Source organism: Galdieria sulphuraria (genome assembly GCF_000341285.1).
Source record: "Galdieria sulphuraria unplaced genomic scaffold scaf_2, whole genome shotgun sequence".
Taxonomy (NCBI): Eukaryota; Rhodophyta; class Bangiophyceae; order Galdieriales; family Galdieriaceae; genus Galdieria; species Galdieria sulphuraria.
Window position 1 is genome coordinate 184,567 of NW_005178473.1, and position 19,057 is coordinate 203,623.

The window sequence follows — 19,057 nt, forward strand, 5'->3', positions numbered from 1 at the left end:
TTGTTGCAAATGAAGAAGATTTATCTGTAAATAAGGTTGCTTCGAATAACTTTGACAAGGATCGACATTCTTTTCAGCCATTTGTGAAGTCATCATCTTCTTTTTCACCGATGAATACTGACGATGTACCTGATGATGACTGTGTATTTGTGGGAAATCTTCCTTTTGATTGTTCGGAAGAAGAAGTATATGATGTTTTTTCATCCTGTGGAAATGTGAAGGAAGTACGCATGCCATTTGATAGAGAGGCAAATAGACTGAAAGGATTTGCGTTTGTATCAATGGAGAGCCCAATGGCAGCTCGGAAGGCTTGCGATATGAATGAGCAAGCAGATATTCGAGGCAGGAAGTTAAGAATTAACCTTTCCACGTCGAAACGCTCATCACCACCTTCAAGAAACGGAAGAGGCGGTTTTCGTGGTCGGGGTAACTCGACAGGTGGATTTCGTGGAGACTTTCGTGGACGCGGAAGTTTCCGTGGAGGTCATGGAGGTCCAACGCCACAAAAGGTTGCTTTTCAAACGCCTCAACAACAGAACAGCAAAATTAGGTTTGATGTAGATGAATAGAGTCGCTCAGTTGATGATGATACTTTACGACAAGGACCGACTTCGAAAGAACAGTTTGTATTCAACAAAGTAAATGAGAAAATTCTGAATTTTCAGATCAGAACGCAAACAACTTGAAACTACTTTTTATTCCACTCCAACAAACATAACAATGAACAATTAGAATCTGTTCGATTTGATATAGCCAACCTTTCGCAAAGCATTTTCAAATGCAGCCAATAGTGTCAAGACTACATCAGGACGACTATTATATCCCATAAGTCCGACTCTCCATACTTTTCCAGCCAATTCTCCCAAACCACCTCCAACTTCGATGTTGTATTCATTCAGTAAAATGGAAATTACTTCCTTTCCATCCACTCCCTAGACCATTCATTTTCAGACAATTTAAGTAAAACCAACTACAATCTACCTGTGGAATTTTTACAGTTGTTAAAGACGTCAATCGATGTTCCTTATCCACTAAAGGTTCTAAGCCCAGTTGCTTCAAACCATTCCAAAACACTTCTGCATTTTCTCTATGTCTCTTCCACCTCTTTTCTAAACCTTCTTCAGCTGCGATATAAAGAGCCTCTCTCACAGCATAGCACATATTGATAGGTGCAGTATGATGGTAAGATCTCTTTGAACCACCATTCTCACCTAAAAGATAAGATGCAACCAACGACATATCTAAATAGTAACTGGGAACTTGAGACTTTCGACTTTTTAATTTTTCCAATGCACGAGGTCCAAATGTTAACGGTGCCATTCCTGGTGGACAGCTTAAGCATTTCTGAGTTCCTGCATAAGCGGCATCAACCTTCCAGTTGTCGATGTAAACTGGAATACCAGAAATGGAAGTGACCGTATCCAAAAGTAACAAACAATTGTATTTCCTGCAAAGATCTCCGATGCCTTGCATGGGCTGACAAGCTCCTGTTGACGTTTCTGCGTGGACCAAAGCCAATACTTGAGGTCTATGTCTCTCCAGCTGTTCTGCAATCTCTTCCAACGAGAACACTTTTCCCCACGGTTTCTCCATACGAATGACTGTCGCAGCACAGCGTTCTCCTATTTGTCCTAGTCGCTCGCCAAAGTATCCATTGCATCCAACTAAAAATTTCTCACCGGGCTCTAACAAATTAAAGACACAAGCCTCCATAGCTGCGGTTCCTGTTCCGGACACTGGAATTGTAAACTCGTTCTTAGTTTGCCACACATATTTCAATAATTCCTATTCTATGGTATGAAAAGCTCGTACGTTGGAAGAAAAACTTTCAAGTTACCTTTGTTTCGTCCATTATTTTCAGAAAGCTGGGATCCAAATGGCCCAGTTCGGTTGCACCGAGAGCTTGTAAAACTCTAGGGTGTGGATTGCAAGGCCCTGGTCCGCATAACAGACGAGGTGGAGGATCTAACGGGGCAAAAGAGGGTGGCTTTGGATAAACAAAACTCTCCAACGACATACGTAGTAACCAAGTCAATTCTCCCTAAAGGAAGAAGAAATGATTTTATTATTTATTGGGTTGTAAATCCATTGGATCGGTTTGGTCTCGACATGCGTTGGTCGTTTCTGGTTGCAAGAGTAGCCCATTGGTTTGCGAATGAAGTTATTGTGAAGAAACTTGCAAACAGTGAAGCTTTCCAAAGGTTTGCTGTTCGCTCCTCACAGTCCATAGAAGAATTGGTACGAAAAGGAGAACAAAGGTTGACTCAGACAAAGGGCAAAGAAGGCCTGGCTGGGATGGTAAGTGTTTGTTGCAGGTTCCTATCTGTTTTTGAAATTTTGTGAAGAATTCCGTAGTGGTTATGCAAAGACTAGCAGAAAAGTTGGCAAACTTACGGATGAAATCGCAAAGTTTTTCGGAGGCCTTGAAGGAAGAAGTAAAACGCTCTGTAAGGAAGTAATAGGAAGATTTGAGTATCTTGTACAAAGTCTTATATGAATAAATTATTTTTCGACAGCAAAAGGTTTGTGGAAAGAGATGAACGAGGAACGATATCTCCTTGGCCAGTCTCAAGGAAGTTTCAAGGACGTGTATCAGAGGAAGCTGATAACGAACTGTAAAGTCATTTTATGTGTACTTGCTTGTACTGGTCTTATTGTTTTTCAAGAGTCTTTTTATTCCATTTCGAGTCGAAGAAAGAGTTCTGGTATGAGGCTCTGTGTTAACAAGCGCAACTTCACTTGCCTACTCAATAGTTTGTAGGAAACAGTCCTTCATTGACTCTTTACTCTCCGTGCTTTAGAAATGGCACTCATATACCTGCAAAGTTTGGTTGTTCCAATTGTGGACAGGTTGCAAATTCCGTGCCTTTAACTTGGAGGGTAAGTTTTCATAGTGACAACACTGTCACTGACGTTTCAAGTTGGATGGAGTGAGTGGAAGCGCTGATATGACCTCTTTATTATTGATGCACGATCCTGATGCTGTTAGGTACTATTTTTATCCTGTTTATATGGAGAGAAGAGATGTTTAACTGACATATTTCGCAGTGTTACTGGTTTGGACTTTATTCATTGGTTCGTTATTAATATGACTTTGACAGATAATGCAGTGATTATACCAGAAAATGCCAGTGGTAACGTAAAGTTCATGCCGGAAGGTTCTGTTGAACTGAGAAACAGTAACAACAAGACAGGTATTTTGATTGCATTGTGGAAGCCAAGTTGGAGAGCAACTGAAACTTTTAAGGTTATCACCCACCTTGTCCTCCTGATAAGGATCACACGTATATTTTTCAAGTCTGTCTTATCAACAGGATGTCAAAGAGACTTGACTGGATCACTTTCTATGATGCACGAGATATAGTTCATAGGCTTGAAGGATGTTTGTGTGGAACTCTCAAGGGAGTTTATCCTCGAGTGACGACTGAGAAACGTAAAGATATCTCTGATTGAAACTAAAATATTTTCCAATACAAAAATATGTTCTTTTCTTGTGCAATGATGGTCAAAGTTACCACAGAAGGAAACTAAAAATCTAGTAAAATATTTCATAGACGAGTCGGTCTTTCTATCGAATTCGCCTTTCCGGAGGTGGAAGTAAATCGTTTACATCCTACTCAATAAGATTACCTATCCGCTAAAATTACAAACACAAAGTTACCTCAGGTGGACACGGAACGTTTCGTTGATAGGCGGTTCCTCCAGGAGCAAACGGAGGTATATAGGGTTCTGGGTGTCTATTTGAAATAAGTTCTCTCAAACCTGCTTCTACAAGTCTTTGACCTTCTTGAATCGTTAACTATATACAAGCAATCATATTGAAGTCTTCCTCAATCAAGTGTATACTCACGTTTTTGTTTTTCTTGAATCTTGCTTGTATCTTTTCAGCATCTTTTACAAACAAATCGAAATCTGGTTCCCAATCCCTTGCAGTTCTCAAAGCATGGCGATATAGTCGAGTTACTCTTTGTTTATGAGTCAAGTTTGGAGCAAACGGAGCAGCTCTCGCTGCAGGCATAGACACTTGGTTCCCCATAATTCCCAATGAAATAAGATATTCGTTGAATGTGCGTTTGTGAGAGAAAGCGAATAGCTTCTGGAAGAAAAGGAATCTCGCTAATATGGCTGAGAAAGGCTTAGAAGAAAAGAGCAACTCAAGACAGGAGCGGAAGGAGTTAGCCTTGAAACAAAACATTCATGTATTGAGTCGCTATTTTTCAGGAATTAGGAGCATTCTATTCTATGCTCACAACGTTTGTGTCTACGACTTTGACGAGGCAAATAAGTGTTGGAAGAGAAGTGAAATTGAAGGAGCTTTTCATATTGTAGACACCTTTACAGAGATTCCATTCAGAATCATTGTACTCAATCGACGAGAGTTGGAGAATTTGGCTCTTGATATTGTACCCGGTTGGACACATTTTGAGGAAGTAAAGGGAACAATACAGTTGCAGTCTCCACAAGGCAAAATTTATGCTTTGTGGTTTTTCGATGAAGAAGAAAAGGTTGAAGCTGTGAAAGTTCTTTCGCTACTTTTGGAACAGCAAAGGCCGGCGCCAGAAAATTTGTCCCTGAATCAGAGACTTTATGGATCATATTCGAAAACAAGTGAAGCTTCATTGGTGCATCAAACACCAGAAAAGGAAATATTACGTCTTTTGAAGTCTTCTTGTAGAAGCAACGAGGTGACAACTAATGGAGCTGAAAATTCTCCGCCAACACAGAGATATCGTCAGGTGCTGTCTCCGGGGAGACTAGGTTCACCATTTCCTTTGAATAATAATGTTATGAAAAATATGTCAAAGCCTAATTTTACGAATCGTGTCGAAACATCACAAGATAGTGTTACCATACCTTGTTCAGTAGAGGCCGGCAAGCAGATTCTTTCATTACTCAAGCATGTTGAGTCGAGCTCTTTGAGTGAAACTAGTGTTGTCAACGATCCCTATGCTTCTGTTGGGAATAATAGTTCACGAAACTCCTCATTTAACGCAAACTTTGGTGGCCATGAACAGACCCAGTCTGATAGCATGAAGGATAATTCATTTCCTCCATTGCAAGCAGCTCTGCAGGTTTTAGCTTATCATTCATCTGGTCACGAAGAACGCTTGAAACGACCAGAAATCGATGATAAAGTGAGTGAAATTGCAGCGTTTTTCGAGAGGTTTGGCTGGAAAAGTACTTTACCCAGTGAAGAACAGTTGAAAGAGTTGTTAAACGCTATTCTGCACGATGATGTTCTGTTTCATCAATTCTACGAACAATATATAAGGACCGTTAAGTCAACAAACGCAGGAGCACAATACAGTTCGATTCCTTAACAATCTTAAAATGTTATTCATTTGCTTCAACTTGTTGTTGGATTGTATCTTGAATCTTTAGCAATATCACTTGTCGGTTTCCAGATGCTCTAGTATTTCTGAAATATCGTAATTGACGTTCATAGAGGGTCGAAATATTTTTCAGTACAATGCATTTTACATTCTATTTGGTGAGAGTTTTTTTAACTTCTTCATTGATAATGAAATGAAGTGACTAGTATAAAGCAGCCAATTTAAGGATTAATTAGGCAGTTTGAAACTACGCAATATTCAATAGAAAGAAGTGCCTTTTATTGACAAAAATTTTCCCGAATAATGCCAATACATCATCACTTGGTCGACACAAAATGCGATATTTGATCAAGAATGTTCTACTCTCCTCTGTCAGTATTCATTGCAATCAGTATTCACTTACTATAAGTGACTGTGAAGATTGAGACCAGTCTTTTCCACCTTCGATTAACGTATATATCACAAGGATTGCTTCCTCAGATACAAGTTCCTGTGAAAGATCCGTGTTTGCCACATTTTCACTATTCACAGAAAAAACCTGAAACAGCTCTGCCAAAAAATTCACACTTCTCAAGAAAACCGAGTGACCTTTCCTTATATACTCAAACTGCAACTTGCAACCTAAGCTTTCGAGCCACTCACGAGGATCGTTTTTGAATTCACTCCTGCAATAGGGTCGCTTCTAAAAACAATCAGTCACAGTTCATAGGATACTGAACGACACATTACTTCCAAGTAGGGAGGAGACTGTAAATCTTTCTTTCCTCTGTATATTACCCACCAACTATTATCTTCCTGAGACAGCACTGTAACAAGTCGTCAGTGAATACCTAAATGGGGTGCCTACACCTTCAAGTAACTCTCTGGAAACACAGACAGAACCCATCTGCTGTGGTGTGTTTGGAATAGAATAACATTGTTCTAAACAACAAAACTTTAAAAGCTTCAAAGAAGAATTGCAAGTTCGAAGACTGGTTCTTACCGAACCAAAGTCTTCGTCACTAGTGCAATGAGCCCTGAAAACAACGGATGAAGGAGTTTCAGATGAGTAGGAAACTTTTTGAATACCTCAGGAAACTGCGAAGATATTCTACGTTTTCATTCCATACGACTGCTTTCAGCCTCAACTCTTGCATGGCTTCAAAAGAAGTTGTCAATCATTTTATCCATTTAGTGAACATGTGGGGAAGCAAGTGAAGCCACGTCTTTTTATCATGTCGCTCGAGACAGGAGAAGAAGAGGAGCCAGTTTTTCATACTAGTTATTTTCTTTCCAACACTGTTGGAATCAGAGAGGAACAACTGGTAAATGGAAATAAAACTGTTGTAACTGCAATAACTGCTGGTACCAAAGTAATTGCCTGCGGTACTTTGACCGGAAGCATATATTTGGTTGATTGTTCGGGTTCTGTTCTTATCAAAAGTTTAGAATGCAAACACTCAAATGCCGTGAGAGACCTCTCTTTGTCAGAAGACAACTCAGTGGTAGTGTCAGTTGGGAAAGGAGACACAACTGTGTGTATAAGCTTTGTATTTGAGGAGAGAAATAGTCTTCAATATAATTACTCTAAATCACGTCTTTTCACGGGAGCAGAATTGTCAAGTGTAGCTGTGGATCCTTTTTTTGGAAGAGTTAGTAGTCCTCAAATGCAGCGTTTTTGTTTTGGAACGACTGATGGCGAATTGTTGCTGCATACAAAATCGTGGTTAGGAGGAGGATCGGATGCCGTACTGCATCATGGGGAAGGACCTATTTATTGTATAAAGTGGCAAGGTGACCTTATTGCTTGGGCAAATAATCGAGGAATACGAATTTTCGATGTTCGTTTTGAAAGAGGTGTGTGCATTGTGGATCCTCCTACAGATTGGATACCGAATGAACTCTCTTGGTTAGCTTCCAATACTGTTTCATCAACTTTAGGTCCAAGAGAGAACAAGGCCAAAAAAAGTTCTTCAATAGAGCTACCTTTTGCATCTTTAGAACCTAGACTAACTTGGCGTCATTTGATATCCGATACATATTATTCTTTATATGTATGTTGGTATTCTTGTTGCAAGGTTATTTCAGTATCTTCGACTGCGGAAGGAAAATCAGGTCGACGTCAAGTTAGAGTACTTGGAAATATTTCAAAAGATGAACTTCATGTACGAAACATTGTTCAAGTTGCCCCATTTGGAGATAAGGCTGTTGCTATGTTATGTGTGGGTCAACCATCGGATCAAAAAGCACTGTTTTATGCTGACAAGACAACTGTTGCTCCGATTGCGGACACATTTTCAATGGAGCTTGTCATCGTCAGCCTGTCACAAAACGATTTGTCGAAAACTAGAACAGAAAGAAAAGTGATAAATAATATTCTCTTTTCGGAAGAACCTCTCCAGAAAAACTCTTTATCACCATCGAGACAAGGTTTGGTTCATATTCCTGGTGGTGAACCTATACTATTAGCGTTCAGTACTTGCTTACCAGAATCTTTACTATCAGGTCATATAGAAGATGTTTATGACGAGAATAGTGAGAATGATGCCTCACAGGCACGGACTGGAGCTGTGTGGAATGTCCTTAGCTTGCGTCCATTTTCATATATAGAAAGAATAGAATGGATGTTGGATAGAGAACGATATCGAGAAGCTGTTGAAATTGCGGAGATGGCACCAGCTAACCAACTTTTGGAATGTGGTTTCAGTATTGAGAAACTTGGAGAAAGATTCATCAATCATCTGTTGGAAAAAGGTGACTATGATACGTTGGCAATTGTCCTTCCTCGCATGATTCATGGGGAAGATACCGAATTTGAAAGCTTCACGAGCGGCATCGAGGCACACTTAACTGCCAAAAGAATGGAGAAAGAGTCTTCAGAAGGTTTGTATACTTTGGAAAGTCGAAAACGTCGATGGGAGTTTTGGATTAAGAAACTGATTCAAATTGGAAAGCTGCAATTTGTTGTATTTGCCATTCCCTGCCGGGATCCAACGTTATCATCAGCGACATATGATGAAGTTTTGCGATATTTACTGCAGGTGAATCCCATTCTATTTACTGAAGTTATAAACACCTGGCCAGCAGATGTCTATAACTTAGGACTTATTAGTCGTGAGGTTGAACTAGCGATTGAAAGATTGAAGAATACATCGACATTGGGTTCCAATGAAGAAGGGGTTCTTTCTAAGTTACAAGAAGCTATGGCGACTCTTTATACGAGTAGTGGAAGGCATGACAAAACATTGGAGTTGATATTTGAAGAGGGAGACATCAGATGCTTTGACTATATTCGAGAACATGCTCTATATGAAGCCATTCGTAGTAGAGAGTCCCTCCGAAGACTGTTTGAAATTTCCGAACAAAAGGCCAGTGAACTTTTAGGAAATGCTCCAGAATCTCTCCTGCCTCCTGAAGTTGTGGTTCCTATCCTTCAGGAACTTGGCAATCGAAGGTAGTAATATCGTGCAAACATCATAGCATTCTAAAGAGTCTTTTTAGATGGTTATTTCTATATCTCGATTTCATTTTTTCATTAGATCCTTCAAGAGCTGTAATATTTCATCCCATGCAAGTTTCTCTTTACGCAGAATGTGCTCCTGAGAAGCTTCTGCAATTTTTAAAAGAAAGCAGCTCGTACTCATTAGATAATGCATTGGAAGAACTTTCACGGTTTGGTGAAAACAAGTTTGCCAAAGAAAGAGTTTATATATTGAGTAGAATGGGTGATCTGACCACTGCTATGGATATAATTCTTTTTGAAATGGATCAAGTGAACGAAGCAATTCAGTTTTGTAAGGAACATGAAGACCCAAGTTTGTGGAATAGACTCTTAGGATTTGCAGAGAACGATGGAAGAATATTAGTTGCTCTCCTATACGATCCCTCGGTATGTTACTATACCAAATTTTTCTGTTGTAAAATCTAAAATGTAATTTTAGTGTGGCATAGACTCTCTACGTCTTGTAAGGATGATAAAGAAAGGAATACAAGTGCCACATCTACGCCATGTACTATACAGGGCAGTAAAAGAGAAAGTCTTGGAACGTCAGTTACGGGAAGAAATCTGCGGTGCAATCGTCTTCGACATGCGCATTCTATTCGATAATTTCTGGGAACAAACCCGTAAAGGAATGCTGTATAGAAAGGAGTCAGAAAGTTCCAAGAGTTAATTATGCAGAAGAAATTACTTAATAAGATGAAAAGCTTGAAAGGAAGTGCTAGCCAATATATCGGCCAATTCTGTTGAAGAAAGCCCAGAAACCGAAAAATGTCGAGACTGGGGCATATCTTCAAGACCCAGCGACAATCTCAAAGCTTTGATATAATCATTCAGACAGACTGGAATTTCACGTATAGAATACAACAGATGAAGTTGATCATTTTTCGTATAATTAACCTTGAGACGGAAATATTAGTATGAAACACAACGTTAAAAGTGGAAAATATTCTTACCGGTGCACCAGAATAAAGAGCATTTACAAAAGTGGCGATATGAACCTGAAATTTCTTGATATCATTTGGAAGAATCTTGAGTGATTCTTCTACTTTCTTGTTAAAGGCAAATTCTTGAATATTTCGCCACTCTAGAGTGGCGGCTCCTTCTCGAAGGCGGGCTACATAAACGTTCAAAACTCCAGTGTGACTGAAAGGATCAATCTACTTCCATCTCAGCGACGAAGTTAATAAAATTAATGAATATAATACCGACCGTTACCCTAATAGGATCTTCACCAGGAAAACAATGGGTCATGTTGTCCAACAAATCCTCAAAAATTTTCATCGATGAACAAAAAGACTTCCCCGCCCACGCTTCATTACCAAAGACATATTTCTCAATCTCTTCCAACGGGATATATTGATAACCAGAAACCTTTCAAAACAGATGAAAAAATTCCAAAAACCGGTCAACAGGACATACCTTGCCAATACTATGAAAGGAAACAAATGCACCGGACATCCCTCCTATTCGAAACTGAAGAGCGTATTTGATAAAGACCGAGCGAATCATATCATACAGTTCTCTCTCAAAGGAGTCCTCATAGCCTGTTGTTTTCGTAATCTCCTTTTCCAAGTAGTCCTCATATCGTTCAATTTGATAGCGAATTGCTGCTAAAGCTCGAGTTTTCACGTCAAAAAATTTCTCTGTAGATGGGTCATAGCAGTCAACTTGAGCGCGAAAGAGGCAATTGCCGAATTTTGCGAAACGATATTCAGCATTGTGATATGGCCTTTCTTCAGAACCGCTGTCTTGAACATTGGGGATATTAATAGAAGAAAAATCTATTCGCTTCTTCACGGACATATTCTCTTGCGTAAAAAGCTTCTCCAACAAATGCCCAATATCGGAAAGAACACCAACTTTTGGAGGCTTCTCTTCTGCTTTATCAATGTTATACAGACCGTTGCCACCTGGATACAAAATAATAGTGACTGGTTTCAACATATATCTGGTAAAAGCTGTCGTGGAATTACGAAAATCGCCACTTAAACCATCGATAGATGTCCTCCGATATCTTGATAATACATGATATATGCTGCTTAGGACTGGAACTACAGAAGAAGTTGAACCAGTATAACGTAGGTTGAAATTTTTGGCAAGTCTCTGCAGCTTGTGATCTTTTGATGCTGGAATATACTTGAAAAAATTCTCAACGATGAATGAGCTTCTATCAAGAACATCACCTTCCTCCTTCGAAGATAAATCTAGTCCTTCTTGAGTATTCTCTTGTAGCTCTTCAACTCGTACAACTCCATCTTCTTGCAGCACTCTTCTCAGCGGCTCTGCCAGTCTAGGAGTCTTTTCGGGGTTCGGTGCTTCTACTGTTTCCAGCTGTTGTGAGAAGTCGTCTAAAACTTTCCAAGGTGATAGACCAATTTTGTTCAACTTGTTCAAATCAAGCTGCAATAGTATGTCGTCTTCAGACGAAGATGAAGTGGAGATACTTGATTCTACTCCGTAGTTCGACTGCGAAATTCTCGAAGAACTTAAATTTCTTGCGTCGTCTTTCTTCTCCTCCGCTTGTGACCGTTGCTTGTTCACACTATCGGGGCCATCTAATGGGTTGCTTTGAACAGCCTTCTGTGCAGCATCTATCGCTGAACGGAACGCGTCCAAAACATAGTCGACTGGTCTACTGGAATCTATCTTTGAGTAGTCATCTTCTTCTGGGCGCGCAACCTTTAGTTCTTGAGTGTATCCCTCGGTCTTCTGGTTTTTGTCGACGAACAGACACTTGGAGCTATTCACAAGGAAAAATTCTTCTCTGCATAAATTTCCACAACTCGAACGAAGTTCTCTAACTATATAGAACTGCGATAACCTCCGTAATTTAGAGTTGAAGGCACAACAGCGCCACCAGGGCATTTGAATACCAAAGCCCGTCGCCACAATCTCTATATACAAAAAATGATTTTATTCGAAATCGTTCCTATATATAACTATGCGCAATACAAACCAGTATCAATATGCCGTCTTCACAAATAAGATAAAGAAAAAATAACATATTCGATCGATATATTTCCAAAAGCACACTCTGCTTTTTTTAAGTAGAATCATTTTTCTTTCAAATCTCTCTGTATCTAATAACGCCAACGTTGAGATACTGGTTGAAATAATATGTAAATCCTTTATTTCGAACAAAGGTTTGTGAAAACTTGCCCTTTTCACGGAGTTTTTTATTATCTGAATAAGATATTTCAATATTTGGTCTTCAATGAAGCGACAACCTCCGTCACAGATGGGCCTTGATAGAGATAGCGGTAACTTTAAAAAAGAGAGTTAATTTCTAGCCACAAAAACAAAGTCATACATACAGTCCACTAAAATCTTTCTTGGCATATCCTTGTTTGCGCATATTTTCATATAATGAAGCTACATGTTCACCAACCAACAATTTACTAAAAGCCAGCATATGGTCATTAAAATTTCCATTCTCAAATGAATACCAACATGTTCAAATCATTTGCAGCACGCATCGCTAACCCGATGTCTTTCAACAAGAGCTCCGTTCGAAAACCATTTTCATAATCTCTACTAGCAGGTACATTCTCCATCACACCAGGAACCTTCATGGCATTAAAACTTCCCTTTCAGTCCACGAAAAACTCACCGGATTGTAAGTATCGCTACTCCAACATCTATATAGACATCCATAACACTTTTTATATTTTGATGCATTCGCAACCAGTAACCAACCTTGCTGTGGAAGTATTCATCACCTTGGCAAGAATTCGAGGATCCATTCCTTGCTTTGCGCCCAAGTTCATAGCTTCACAAACTCCTGCCATTGATATAGCCAAAGCCAAATTATTTGCCATCTTTTACGCATGAGCATGGAACAATCATTCATCTTACACATTTTCCAACCTTTGCTACTTGTCCATTTCCCGCAGGTCCACAATGAACGATATTCTTACCCATACAACGCAAAATATTTTCTGCTCGACGGAAACCATCTTCTGTCCCACCAACCTAAAAGAAATAAACAAAAATATATCAACTTATAGAAAGTATACCATGAATGTCAAAGTTCCTTTTTCAGCACCTGGAACGCCACCGGAAACTGGAGCATCAAGGAAGTTTATCTGACGACCTAACTCTGAAGCGAATTTCTTCCCAAAGACTTATCAGTCTTAAAAAAATGCTTCAATGAACACATACCGCGACGTTTCGTGACGTGCTGACGTCGATAGTCGAACAATCAATAAACAGTGATCCAGACTGAGCAGCTTCCAATAGTCCTGTATCCAACATCATTTTTTACGACTCTTCACTAACTGCAGAATCTTTACTTACCATCATGCTTGTCTAAATAGACTTGTTCCACGTGAGTTGACTCCGGCAGCATAGTTATAACAAATTTTGCCTAGATTTGATTATCCAAGAATAGAGAAACCAAAGCAACATACTCTTGTGGTAATTTCATGCACACTTTGGGCAACTTCCATATTAAGATGTTTAGCTAACCTTGCAAAAGACTTTCAACTTGTCCTTAAGATATATTGTCCTTTAACACACTTTTGAGCCTTATCCACATCTTTATCATATAGCAACACCCTTCTGCTATTTCGTACCAAGTTTGTTGCCATTGGGCTACCTAAACTTTACATAAAAATTTTGCCAAGAAAAGTTCCGAGTGAATATTCTACCCATGGCTCCAAGTCCTATAAAACCTACGAGAGACCTACACCACTAAAGTAACTAAAACAACAAACAGCACTTAAGTACACAATCAAACCTATCTGCAGTTTGTGATATAGTTCTTCGGAGCTTCGGAATCATAAAAGAGAGTCTTCTCATGGAAATCATCAACACAAGTTTTCTAAGAGACAGTGAGAAATTGGAAAAAAATTTCTCGATGTTCTGCGGTTGACGTATTTTCCAAGTGTAATATGTCATCGACAGTTTCTACGTTTCAGCCTATAAAACTAGAGGTAGTTAAGGAACAAGATACTCCAGTTAAGATATCTTGTATACAATTTTGTGTTCCTAGAGCAGAAGATGTGGCGAGGACGTCGGTAACGAGAATTACCAGCCGAGACCTTTACACACAGCCACTTAGGAAACCTGCAGCTGGTGGAGTATTGGACCTTCATCTTGGACCTTCTGATAAAACTGGCCAGTGTCAGACCTGTGGAGAGTCACTGGCTACGTGCGTTGGACATTTCGGCGACATTTCCTTGGCATTTCCTGTTTTTCACATGGGTTACTTTAAAGCCACATACTTCATATTGCAATGTGTGTGCAAAGCCTGTTCAAGAGTCCTACTGCCAAAGGAGCTTGTTTCTGAGTTTCTTCATAAACTTCGATCGCCAATCACGGTAACTTTTGTAATTTCAGAAAAGTTTTATTGAATTGTACTATTTCGTAGAGAGCTAATCCGTCCAAAAGAAAGGCAGTATTGAAGAATATTCTAAAACTTTGCAAGTCTCGAAAACACTGTCCTTTTTGTGGCTCTCCCAATGGAGCTGTGAAAAAGGTATTATGGGGAAGATATACTATATCAAGTTGAATATGCTTATCAAAGTGACCATAGGTTGGAGTGATGAAATTAATACACGATCCGTTTTCGTCAGCCAAAGACACTGAAGAAGAAAAGGTAAGTTCCGTTTACCTTGGTAGTTGCTAAATTTTTGAGGCTCCTTAGGAGAATTTTTTGAGAAAATTTCATTTTGTCGCGGACAATTTGAGTGACGTTAGCCCGCATATTCAGAAGGCAGTAGACGATCTCAATCCACTCAGAGTTTTGGAAATCCTTAGTCGAATTCCCCCAGAAGATGTTATACTCTTAGGAATGGATCCTACTTACAATAGACCAGAGAATTTGCTCTTAACCAACTTTCCAGTTCCACCTGCTTGTCTTCGCCCTAGCGGTGTGTATTTTAGAATTTTGATTGTATTCATATTGAATTCGTTGTTAGTTTGTTCTGATCCAACGATTGGGTCAAATGAGGATGATTTGACCATGAAGCTGTCTGAAATTGTGCATATCAATTGCATTCTTCAACAAGCGATGGAAAACGGTGGAAACGCTTCACTTGTCATGGATGATTGGGAACTGCTGCAGTTGGAATGTGCCAGGTGATTAACTAGCATTCATGCAGATTTGCCTTAGAATTTAGCTGAGAAAAACAAAGGTATATCAATGCTGATCTTCCTGGATTGCCACCCTCCGCTACTAGTGGGAAGACTATCCGGGGTCTTTGCCAGAGGTTGAAAGGAAAACAAGGAAGATTCCGAGGAAATCTTTCTGGAAAGAGAGTCGATTTTTCAAGCAGAACAGTAATGAATGCTTTTAAAAAGTCAATTTGTAGTATAAGTCCACTTGTAGGTTATCTCTCCCGATCCTAATCTAAGCATTGAGCAAGTTGGGGTTCCAGTTTATGTTGCAAAGCAGTTGACATTTCCCGAACGAGTTACAAAGTATAATATCAAGCAGTTGTCGAAGGCAGTCTTGAATGGTCCTGATATTCATCCTGGAGCCAATTTTGTTGAGCTGAAGGACGGCAAGTTTGGAAGCTGTGTATTTATGGAATCCTAACTTCAGTCAAATAGGGACGAAGCGTTTTCTTCGTTACGGGGATCGTAAAAAGATAGCACAAGAGTTATCACTTGGACTTGTAGTTGAACGTCATTTGAGAGATAATGATATAGTTTTGTTCAACAGACAACCAAGTCTACATCGGGTTTCAATCATGTGCCACAGAGTGAAAGTTTTTCCGTGCCGAACTTTCCGCCTAAACGAGTAAGTTTCTGAGTTCTTTGTTTAGCATTCTTATTGTATTGGAAGATGTGTTTGTACTCCGTATAACGCAGACTTTGATGGCGATGAGATGAACATGCACGTTCCTCAGACTGAAGAGGCAAGAGCTGAGGCCGCCACTCTCATGTGTGTCCAAGAGAATTTGGTTACCCCTCGTAATGGAGAGCCTCTAATTGCAGCAACTCAAGATTTTCTTTCGGTATTTAGTTTTGGTTTCAATTGTCCTTCTAAATGAATAACAAAGACTTGAAAGGCTTGTTATAAATTCACATGTAAAGATGTGTATTTAGACAGGGCCGAATTTACTCGTATTATATTTCTTTCTGGATTGCAAAGCGTCGCATATGATTTGAAGCTTCCAAATCCTGCGATAATTAAACCTTTTGAAATGTGGACTGGAAAACAAGCAATTTCGTTCATTCTACGATTGTGTCCGGGGTTTCAGACAATGACTGCTTATGTATATGAAAAACAATGGTCACATCCAGTAGGTCTCCTATTTTGGATTGGTTGTAGGTGATGAAATTTTATTCTAGTCGGGATATGAGAGTAACTTCCTGGCGCCTCATCTTTGCAAAAATGATGGTTACGTTTATATTCGTAATGGAGAGCTGTTATGTGGACAGCTGGGGAAAGCTTCATTGGGTAGTGGTTCCAAACGTTCCTTGTTTTATTTACTTTCAAGAGAAGGTAGTTGCTGTTTCAGCTATTTTGGATAACATTAACATTCAAGTTAGGAGGCAATTCGGCTGCAGCCAGTGCTATGTCAATGATTTCCAAATTTGCTTCTCGTTGGTTCTCCGATTTTGGATTTTCTTTGGGTATTGATGATGTTACTCCATCTGTGATGTAAGTGTAGCTTTATATGAAGCAAACAAAGCTGGTCACTTTCCTCCTGTAGTTTACAAGCCAGAAAAGATGAACTACTTCGTGCAGGATATAAGGACTGTGATGATTTGATAGAAGCTTTTCAAAGTAGAACATTGGAGGCTAGGCCTGGTTGTACTGTGGAACAAACTCTTGAAGTTTCCATTAATGCCGTCTTATCCAAAATTCGAGAAGACGCTGGAAAAGTTTGCATTGCAGCCATCGACCCAAAGGTAATTTATTCTTGACCTAGTTGTTGAACTTGGTGACTCTGCCCAGGTTAATAGTGCAATGGCTATGGCATTGTGCGGATCAAAGGGAAGCAACATAAATATTTCTCAAATGATTAGCTGCGTTGGACAACAAACAGTGAATGGTTGTCGTGTACCAGATGGGTTTCTTGGAAGAGCTTTGCCACATTTTGCGAGTGGAATGAGTGCAAGAACTCCATGGGCCAAAGGTTTTGTGAAGAATAGTTTCTTTAGTGGAATGACTGCCACAGGTAAAATTGCAGCGATTTTAGTTACTCAAAGTCATATATTTACTCTTATAAGAGTTTTTCTTTCACACAATGGCAGGACGAGAAGGGCTTGTCGATACAGCAGTCAAGACAGCTGAGACAGGATATATGCAACGCAGACTGATGAAGGTTGAATTCTAATAGAAAGCATTATTTTATTTTGACATTATTTTTCAGGCGTTGGAAGATTTAAGTGTGAATTATGATAACACTGTCCGTTATAGTGACGGTACAGTTGTACAGTTTCTGTATGGGGACGATGGCATGGATCCTACTGTTGTGGAGGGTGCATCTGGTGCAAACTGTCCCTTGAATTTGGAACAGCTGTTAGAAGATTCGAAGGCTGAAGGTACAATAAAGAGTAAGTTCGAGTATACAATTTCATATTGAGCACGGATGACATTCAACACGTAGGCAAAGGAGAGCCTCGTTTGAATCCAGATGAAGTGATACATTATGCCGATTCACTAACTTTTCATTCTTTTGGAGCTTTTGAAGATAGCGAGAGCCATTTAAAGATTCTGAGGGACGTTAAAAATTTCCTCTCATCCATCGCTAGAAAGCATGAAATGGAACTTGAGAGAATATCGTCATCTTGTTCAAATGGTATATGTTTGCAAACCGTCATGTAGTGTCTTTTATTCAAAGCTAATTTCAGGCTCTATGCTTCGAGACACAATCGATGCGGCGTTTGGTTTGAGAAAATCGCAATTGGATGCTTTGGTACGTAGAATCGTTCACAAACTGCAAAGATTCAAAGTACGTACATACAATGTAATGAGTAAATGAAGTTTTATTCAATTCGAATCAGATAGAACCTGGCACTGCGGTGGGAGCGATCGGGGCACAAAGTATTGGTGAGCCTGGAACACAAATGACTCTAAAAACCTTTCACTTTGCTGGAGTTGCTTCTATGAACATTACTTTGGGAGTTCCAAGAATCAAAGAAATTATCAATGCTTCTCCAATCATCAATACTCCTGTTATAACCGCAGAGCTTGTTTCTCCTAACGATATCACTATTGCGAGAATCGTCAAGGGACGAATTGAAAGGACGACTTTGGGAGAAATTTGCAATTTTATAAAGGAAGTCTATCGGAGGAATCAAGTTTATATATCACTGCAGCTGGACAAAGAGTTGATCTCCAGGTTACAGTTAGATGTTGATGTAAATGTCGTCCGAAATGCGATTGTAAACAATTCAAAGTTACGTTTAAAGGAGAACGGTAAATTTATTATAAATTTCTCTAATCTCGTTTTCAGCTTTTGTAACTGATGTCGATAGATATTGCTGTAGTGAGTGATGATAGATTGCATATATTTGTTCCATCCAAAGCCTCGGGAGACTTATATTTCCAAATGAATTCTCTGAAACGTCAGTTACCTCATGTAGTTGTACAAGTAAGTGAGAATACTTCATTGAATGCAAAAGTCTGTTGAATATGTAATACAAGGGGATCTCGTCCATTAAGAGAGCTGTGATTCATCAGAAAGACGACAAATCTTACCAGTTACTAGTTGAAGGCTCTGACTTGTTATCAGTGATGACTACTGCGGGAGTTGAGGGAACTTGCACGACGTCCAACCATGTAATAATTGTTGAGAAGGTTTTAGGAATTGAAGCTGCCAGGAAGACGGTTGCCTCGGAAATTCAGTACACTATGGCAAGTCATGGCATGTCAATAGATACAAGACATGTTGCGCTATTGGCGGATGTGATGAGGTAAGTTGTGACTTCCTAATCGTTGCAGAAAAGTTTATTGCTGGTAGTTTTCGAGGTGAAATTTTAGGGATCACCAGGTTCGGAATTGGAAAGATGAAGACCTCGGCAATAATGCTGGCTTCATTTGAGAAGACAGTGGATCATTTATTTGATGCTGCTCTATATAAGACACAAGATGATGTGGTTGGGGTTTCAGAATGTGTCATTATGGGTATGCCTGTGCCTCTAGGAACAGGTTTGTTTGGATTATTAAGGAATGATCGTAACAGTGTCGTAGTTCCTCCTCCTAGAAAAGAAACCATTTTACAAAAACGTAATATCTACCGGAGACTAGGCCTATAATATTCGACCAAAACAAAATTCAACACTC

General features: G+C 39.5%; 12 protein-coding genes across 13 annotated transcripts in view; 7 read left to right on the plus strand and 5 right to left on the minus strand.

The window, feature by feature from the left end:
• Gasu_04810 (uncharacterized protein) overlaps positions 1-97 on the plus strand; it is a 1,181-nt gene extending 1,084 nt beyond the window's left edge. Inside the window, exon 1 of the mRNA XM_005708856.1 lies at positions 1-97. This exon is cut by the window's left edge and continues 1,084 nt beyond it. Within this exon, the coding sequence (XP_005708913.1) occupies positions 1-13 (13 nt within the window). The 3' untranslated portion in view covers positions 14-97.
• Positions 98-106: 9 nt separating this feature from the next.
• Positions 107-667, plus strand: Gasu_04820 (RNA-binding protein). The gene has a single exon (XM_005708857.1). It carries the CDS (start codon positions 111-113, stop codon positions 567-569), a length of 459 nt encoding a protein of 152 aa, XP_005708914.1. The 5' UTR covers positions 107-110; the 3' UTR covers positions 570-667.
• A 12-nt stretch (positions 668-679) lies between these two features.
• On the minus strand, positions 680-2,046 carry Gasu_04830 (alanine--glyoxylate transaminase / serine--pyruvate aminotransferase). The gene is made up of 3 exons (XM_005708858.1): positions 1,838-2,046; positions 982-1,785; positions 680-932 (listed from the first exon to the last, which is right to left on the minus strand). The coding sequence occupies exons 1-3, from the start codon at positions 2,015-2,017 to the stop codon at positions 729-731; spliced, it is 1,188 nt and encodes a 395-aa protein (XP_005708915.1). The 5' UTR covers positions 2,018-2,046; the 3' UTR covers positions 680-728.
• A 10-nt stretch (positions 2,047-2,056) lies between these two features.
• Positions 2,057-2,517, plus strand: Gasu_04840 (uncharacterized protein). Its single transcript, XM_005708859.1, has 2 exons — positions 2,057-2,298; positions 2,346-2,517. The coding sequence occupies exons 1-2, from the start codon at positions 2,110-2,112 to the stop codon at positions 2,457-2,459; spliced, it is 303 nt and encodes a 100-aa protein (XP_005708916.1). The 5' UTR covers positions 2,057-2,109; the 3' UTR covers positions 2,460-2,517.
• A 9-nt stretch (positions 2,518-2,526) lies between these two features.
• Positions 2,527-3,477, plus strand: Gasu_04850 (PEBP family protein). Its single transcript, XM_005708860.1, has 5 exons — positions 2,527-2,705; positions 2,762-2,880; positions 2,922-2,989; positions 3,049-3,194; positions 3,248-3,477. Exons 1-5 carry the CDS (start codon positions 2,537-2,539, stop codon positions 3,451-3,453), a joined length of 708 nt encoding a protein of 235 aa, XP_005708917.1. The 5' UTR covers positions 2,527-2,536; the 3' UTR covers positions 3,454-3,477.
• A 4-nt stretch (positions 3,478-3,481) lies between these two features.
• Positions 3,482-4,076, minus strand: Gasu_04860 (NADH dehydrogenase (ubiquinone) 1 beta subcomplex 9). Its single transcript, XM_005708861.1, has 3 exons — positions 3,851-4,076; positions 3,662-3,799; positions 3,482-3,613 (listed from the first exon to the last, which is right to left on the minus strand). Exons 1-3 carry the CDS (start codon positions 4,034-4,036, stop codon positions 3,569-3,571), a joined length of 369 nt encoding a protein of 122 aa, XP_005708918.1. The 5' UTR covers positions 4,037-4,076; the 3' UTR covers positions 3,482-3,568.
• A 40-nt stretch (positions 4,077-4,116) lies between these two features.
• Positions 4,117-5,546, plus strand: Gasu_04870 (m7G(5')pppN diphosphatase). The gene has a single exon (XM_005708862.1). It carries the CDS (start codon positions 4,122-4,124, stop codon positions 5,319-5,321), a length of 1,200 nt encoding a protein of 399 aa, XP_005708919.1. The 5' UTR covers positions 4,117-4,121; the 3' UTR covers positions 5,322-5,546.
• A 5-nt stretch (positions 5,547-5,551) lies between these two features.
• Gasu_04880 (hypothetical protein) lies at positions 5,552-6,516 on the minus strand. Of its 2 annotated transcripts, XM_005708864.1 has the most exons (6): positions 6,402-6,516; positions 6,316-6,349; positions 6,181-6,267; positions 6,063-6,128; positions 5,737-6,015; positions 5,552-5,692 (listed from the first exon to the last, which is right to left on the minus strand). In XM_005708864.1, exons 1-6 carry the CDS (start codon positions 6,467-6,469, stop codon positions 5,651-5,653), a joined length of 576 nt encoding a protein of 191 aa, XP_005708921.1. In that variant the 5' UTR covers positions 6,470-6,516; the 3' UTR covers positions 5,552-5,650. The 2 variants fall into 2 exon arrangements, with proteins under 2 accessions (XP_005708921.1, XP_005708920.1); XM_005708863.1 differs by having other exon boundaries at positions 6,181-6,349.
• A 20-nt stretch (positions 6,517-6,536) lies between these two features.
• Gasu_04890 (vacuolar assembly protein Vps41) lies at positions 6,537-9,447 on the plus strand. The gene is made up of 2 exons (XM_005708865.1): positions 6,537-8,766; positions 8,814-9,447. Exons 1-2 carry the CDS (start codon positions 6,548-6,550, stop codon positions 9,238-9,240), a joined length of 2,646 nt encoding a protein of 881 aa, XP_005708922.1. The 5' UTR covers positions 6,537-6,547; the 3' UTR covers positions 9,241-9,447.
• A 24-nt stretch (positions 9,448-9,471) lies between these two features.
• Gasu_04900 (uncharacterized protein) lies at positions 9,472-11,726 on the minus strand. Its single transcript, XM_005708866.1, has 4 exons — positions 10,234-11,726; positions 10,024-10,185; positions 9,768-9,971; positions 9,472-9,711 (listed from the first exon to the last, which is right to left on the minus strand). Exons 1-4 carry the CDS (start codon positions 11,677-11,679, stop codon positions 9,499-9,501), a joined length of 2,025 nt encoding a protein of 674 aa, XP_005708923.1. The 5' UTR covers positions 11,680-11,726; the 3' UTR covers positions 9,472-9,498.
• A 200-nt stretch (positions 11,727-11,926) lies between these two features.
• Positions 11,927-13,676, minus strand: Gasu_04910 (3-hydroxyisobutyrate dehydrogenase). The gene is made up of 13 exons (XM_005708867.1): positions 13,553-13,676; positions 13,464-13,498; positions 13,333-13,411; positions 13,224-13,281; positions 13,111-13,180; positions 12,976-13,055; positions 12,831-12,926; positions 12,682-12,786; positions 12,511-12,632; positions 12,425-12,452; positions 12,265-12,380; positions 12,129-12,212; positions 11,927-12,078 (listed from the first exon to the last, which is right to left on the minus strand). The coding sequence occupies exons 1-13, from the start codon at positions 13,612-13,614 to the stop codon at positions 12,012-12,014; spliced, it is 1,002 nt and encodes a 333-aa protein (XP_005708924.1). The 5' UTR covers positions 13,615-13,676; the 3' UTR covers positions 11,927-12,011.
• A 10-nt stretch (positions 13,677-13,686) lies between these two features.
• Gasu_04920 (DNA-directed RNA polymerase subunit) lies at positions 13,687-19,057 on the plus strand. Its single transcript, XM_005708868.1, has 22 exons — positions 13,687-14,135; positions 14,186-14,293; positions 14,351-14,413; positions 14,462-14,687; positions 14,736-14,895; positions 14,952-15,096; positions 15,146-15,335; positions 15,370-15,559; positions 15,605-15,776; positions 15,831-16,064; positions 16,114-16,267; positions 16,315-16,426; positions 16,479-16,677; positions 16,724-16,946; positions 16,999-17,093; positions 17,142-17,325; positions 17,379-17,570; positions 17,623-17,723; positions 17,776-18,190; positions 18,250-18,365; positions 18,419-18,687; positions 18,735-19,057. Exons 1-22 carry the CDS (start codon positions 13,707-13,709, stop codon positions 19,027-19,029), a joined length of 4,272 nt encoding a protein of 1,423 aa, XP_005708925.1. The 5' UTR covers positions 13,687-13,706; the 3' UTR covers positions 19,030-19,057.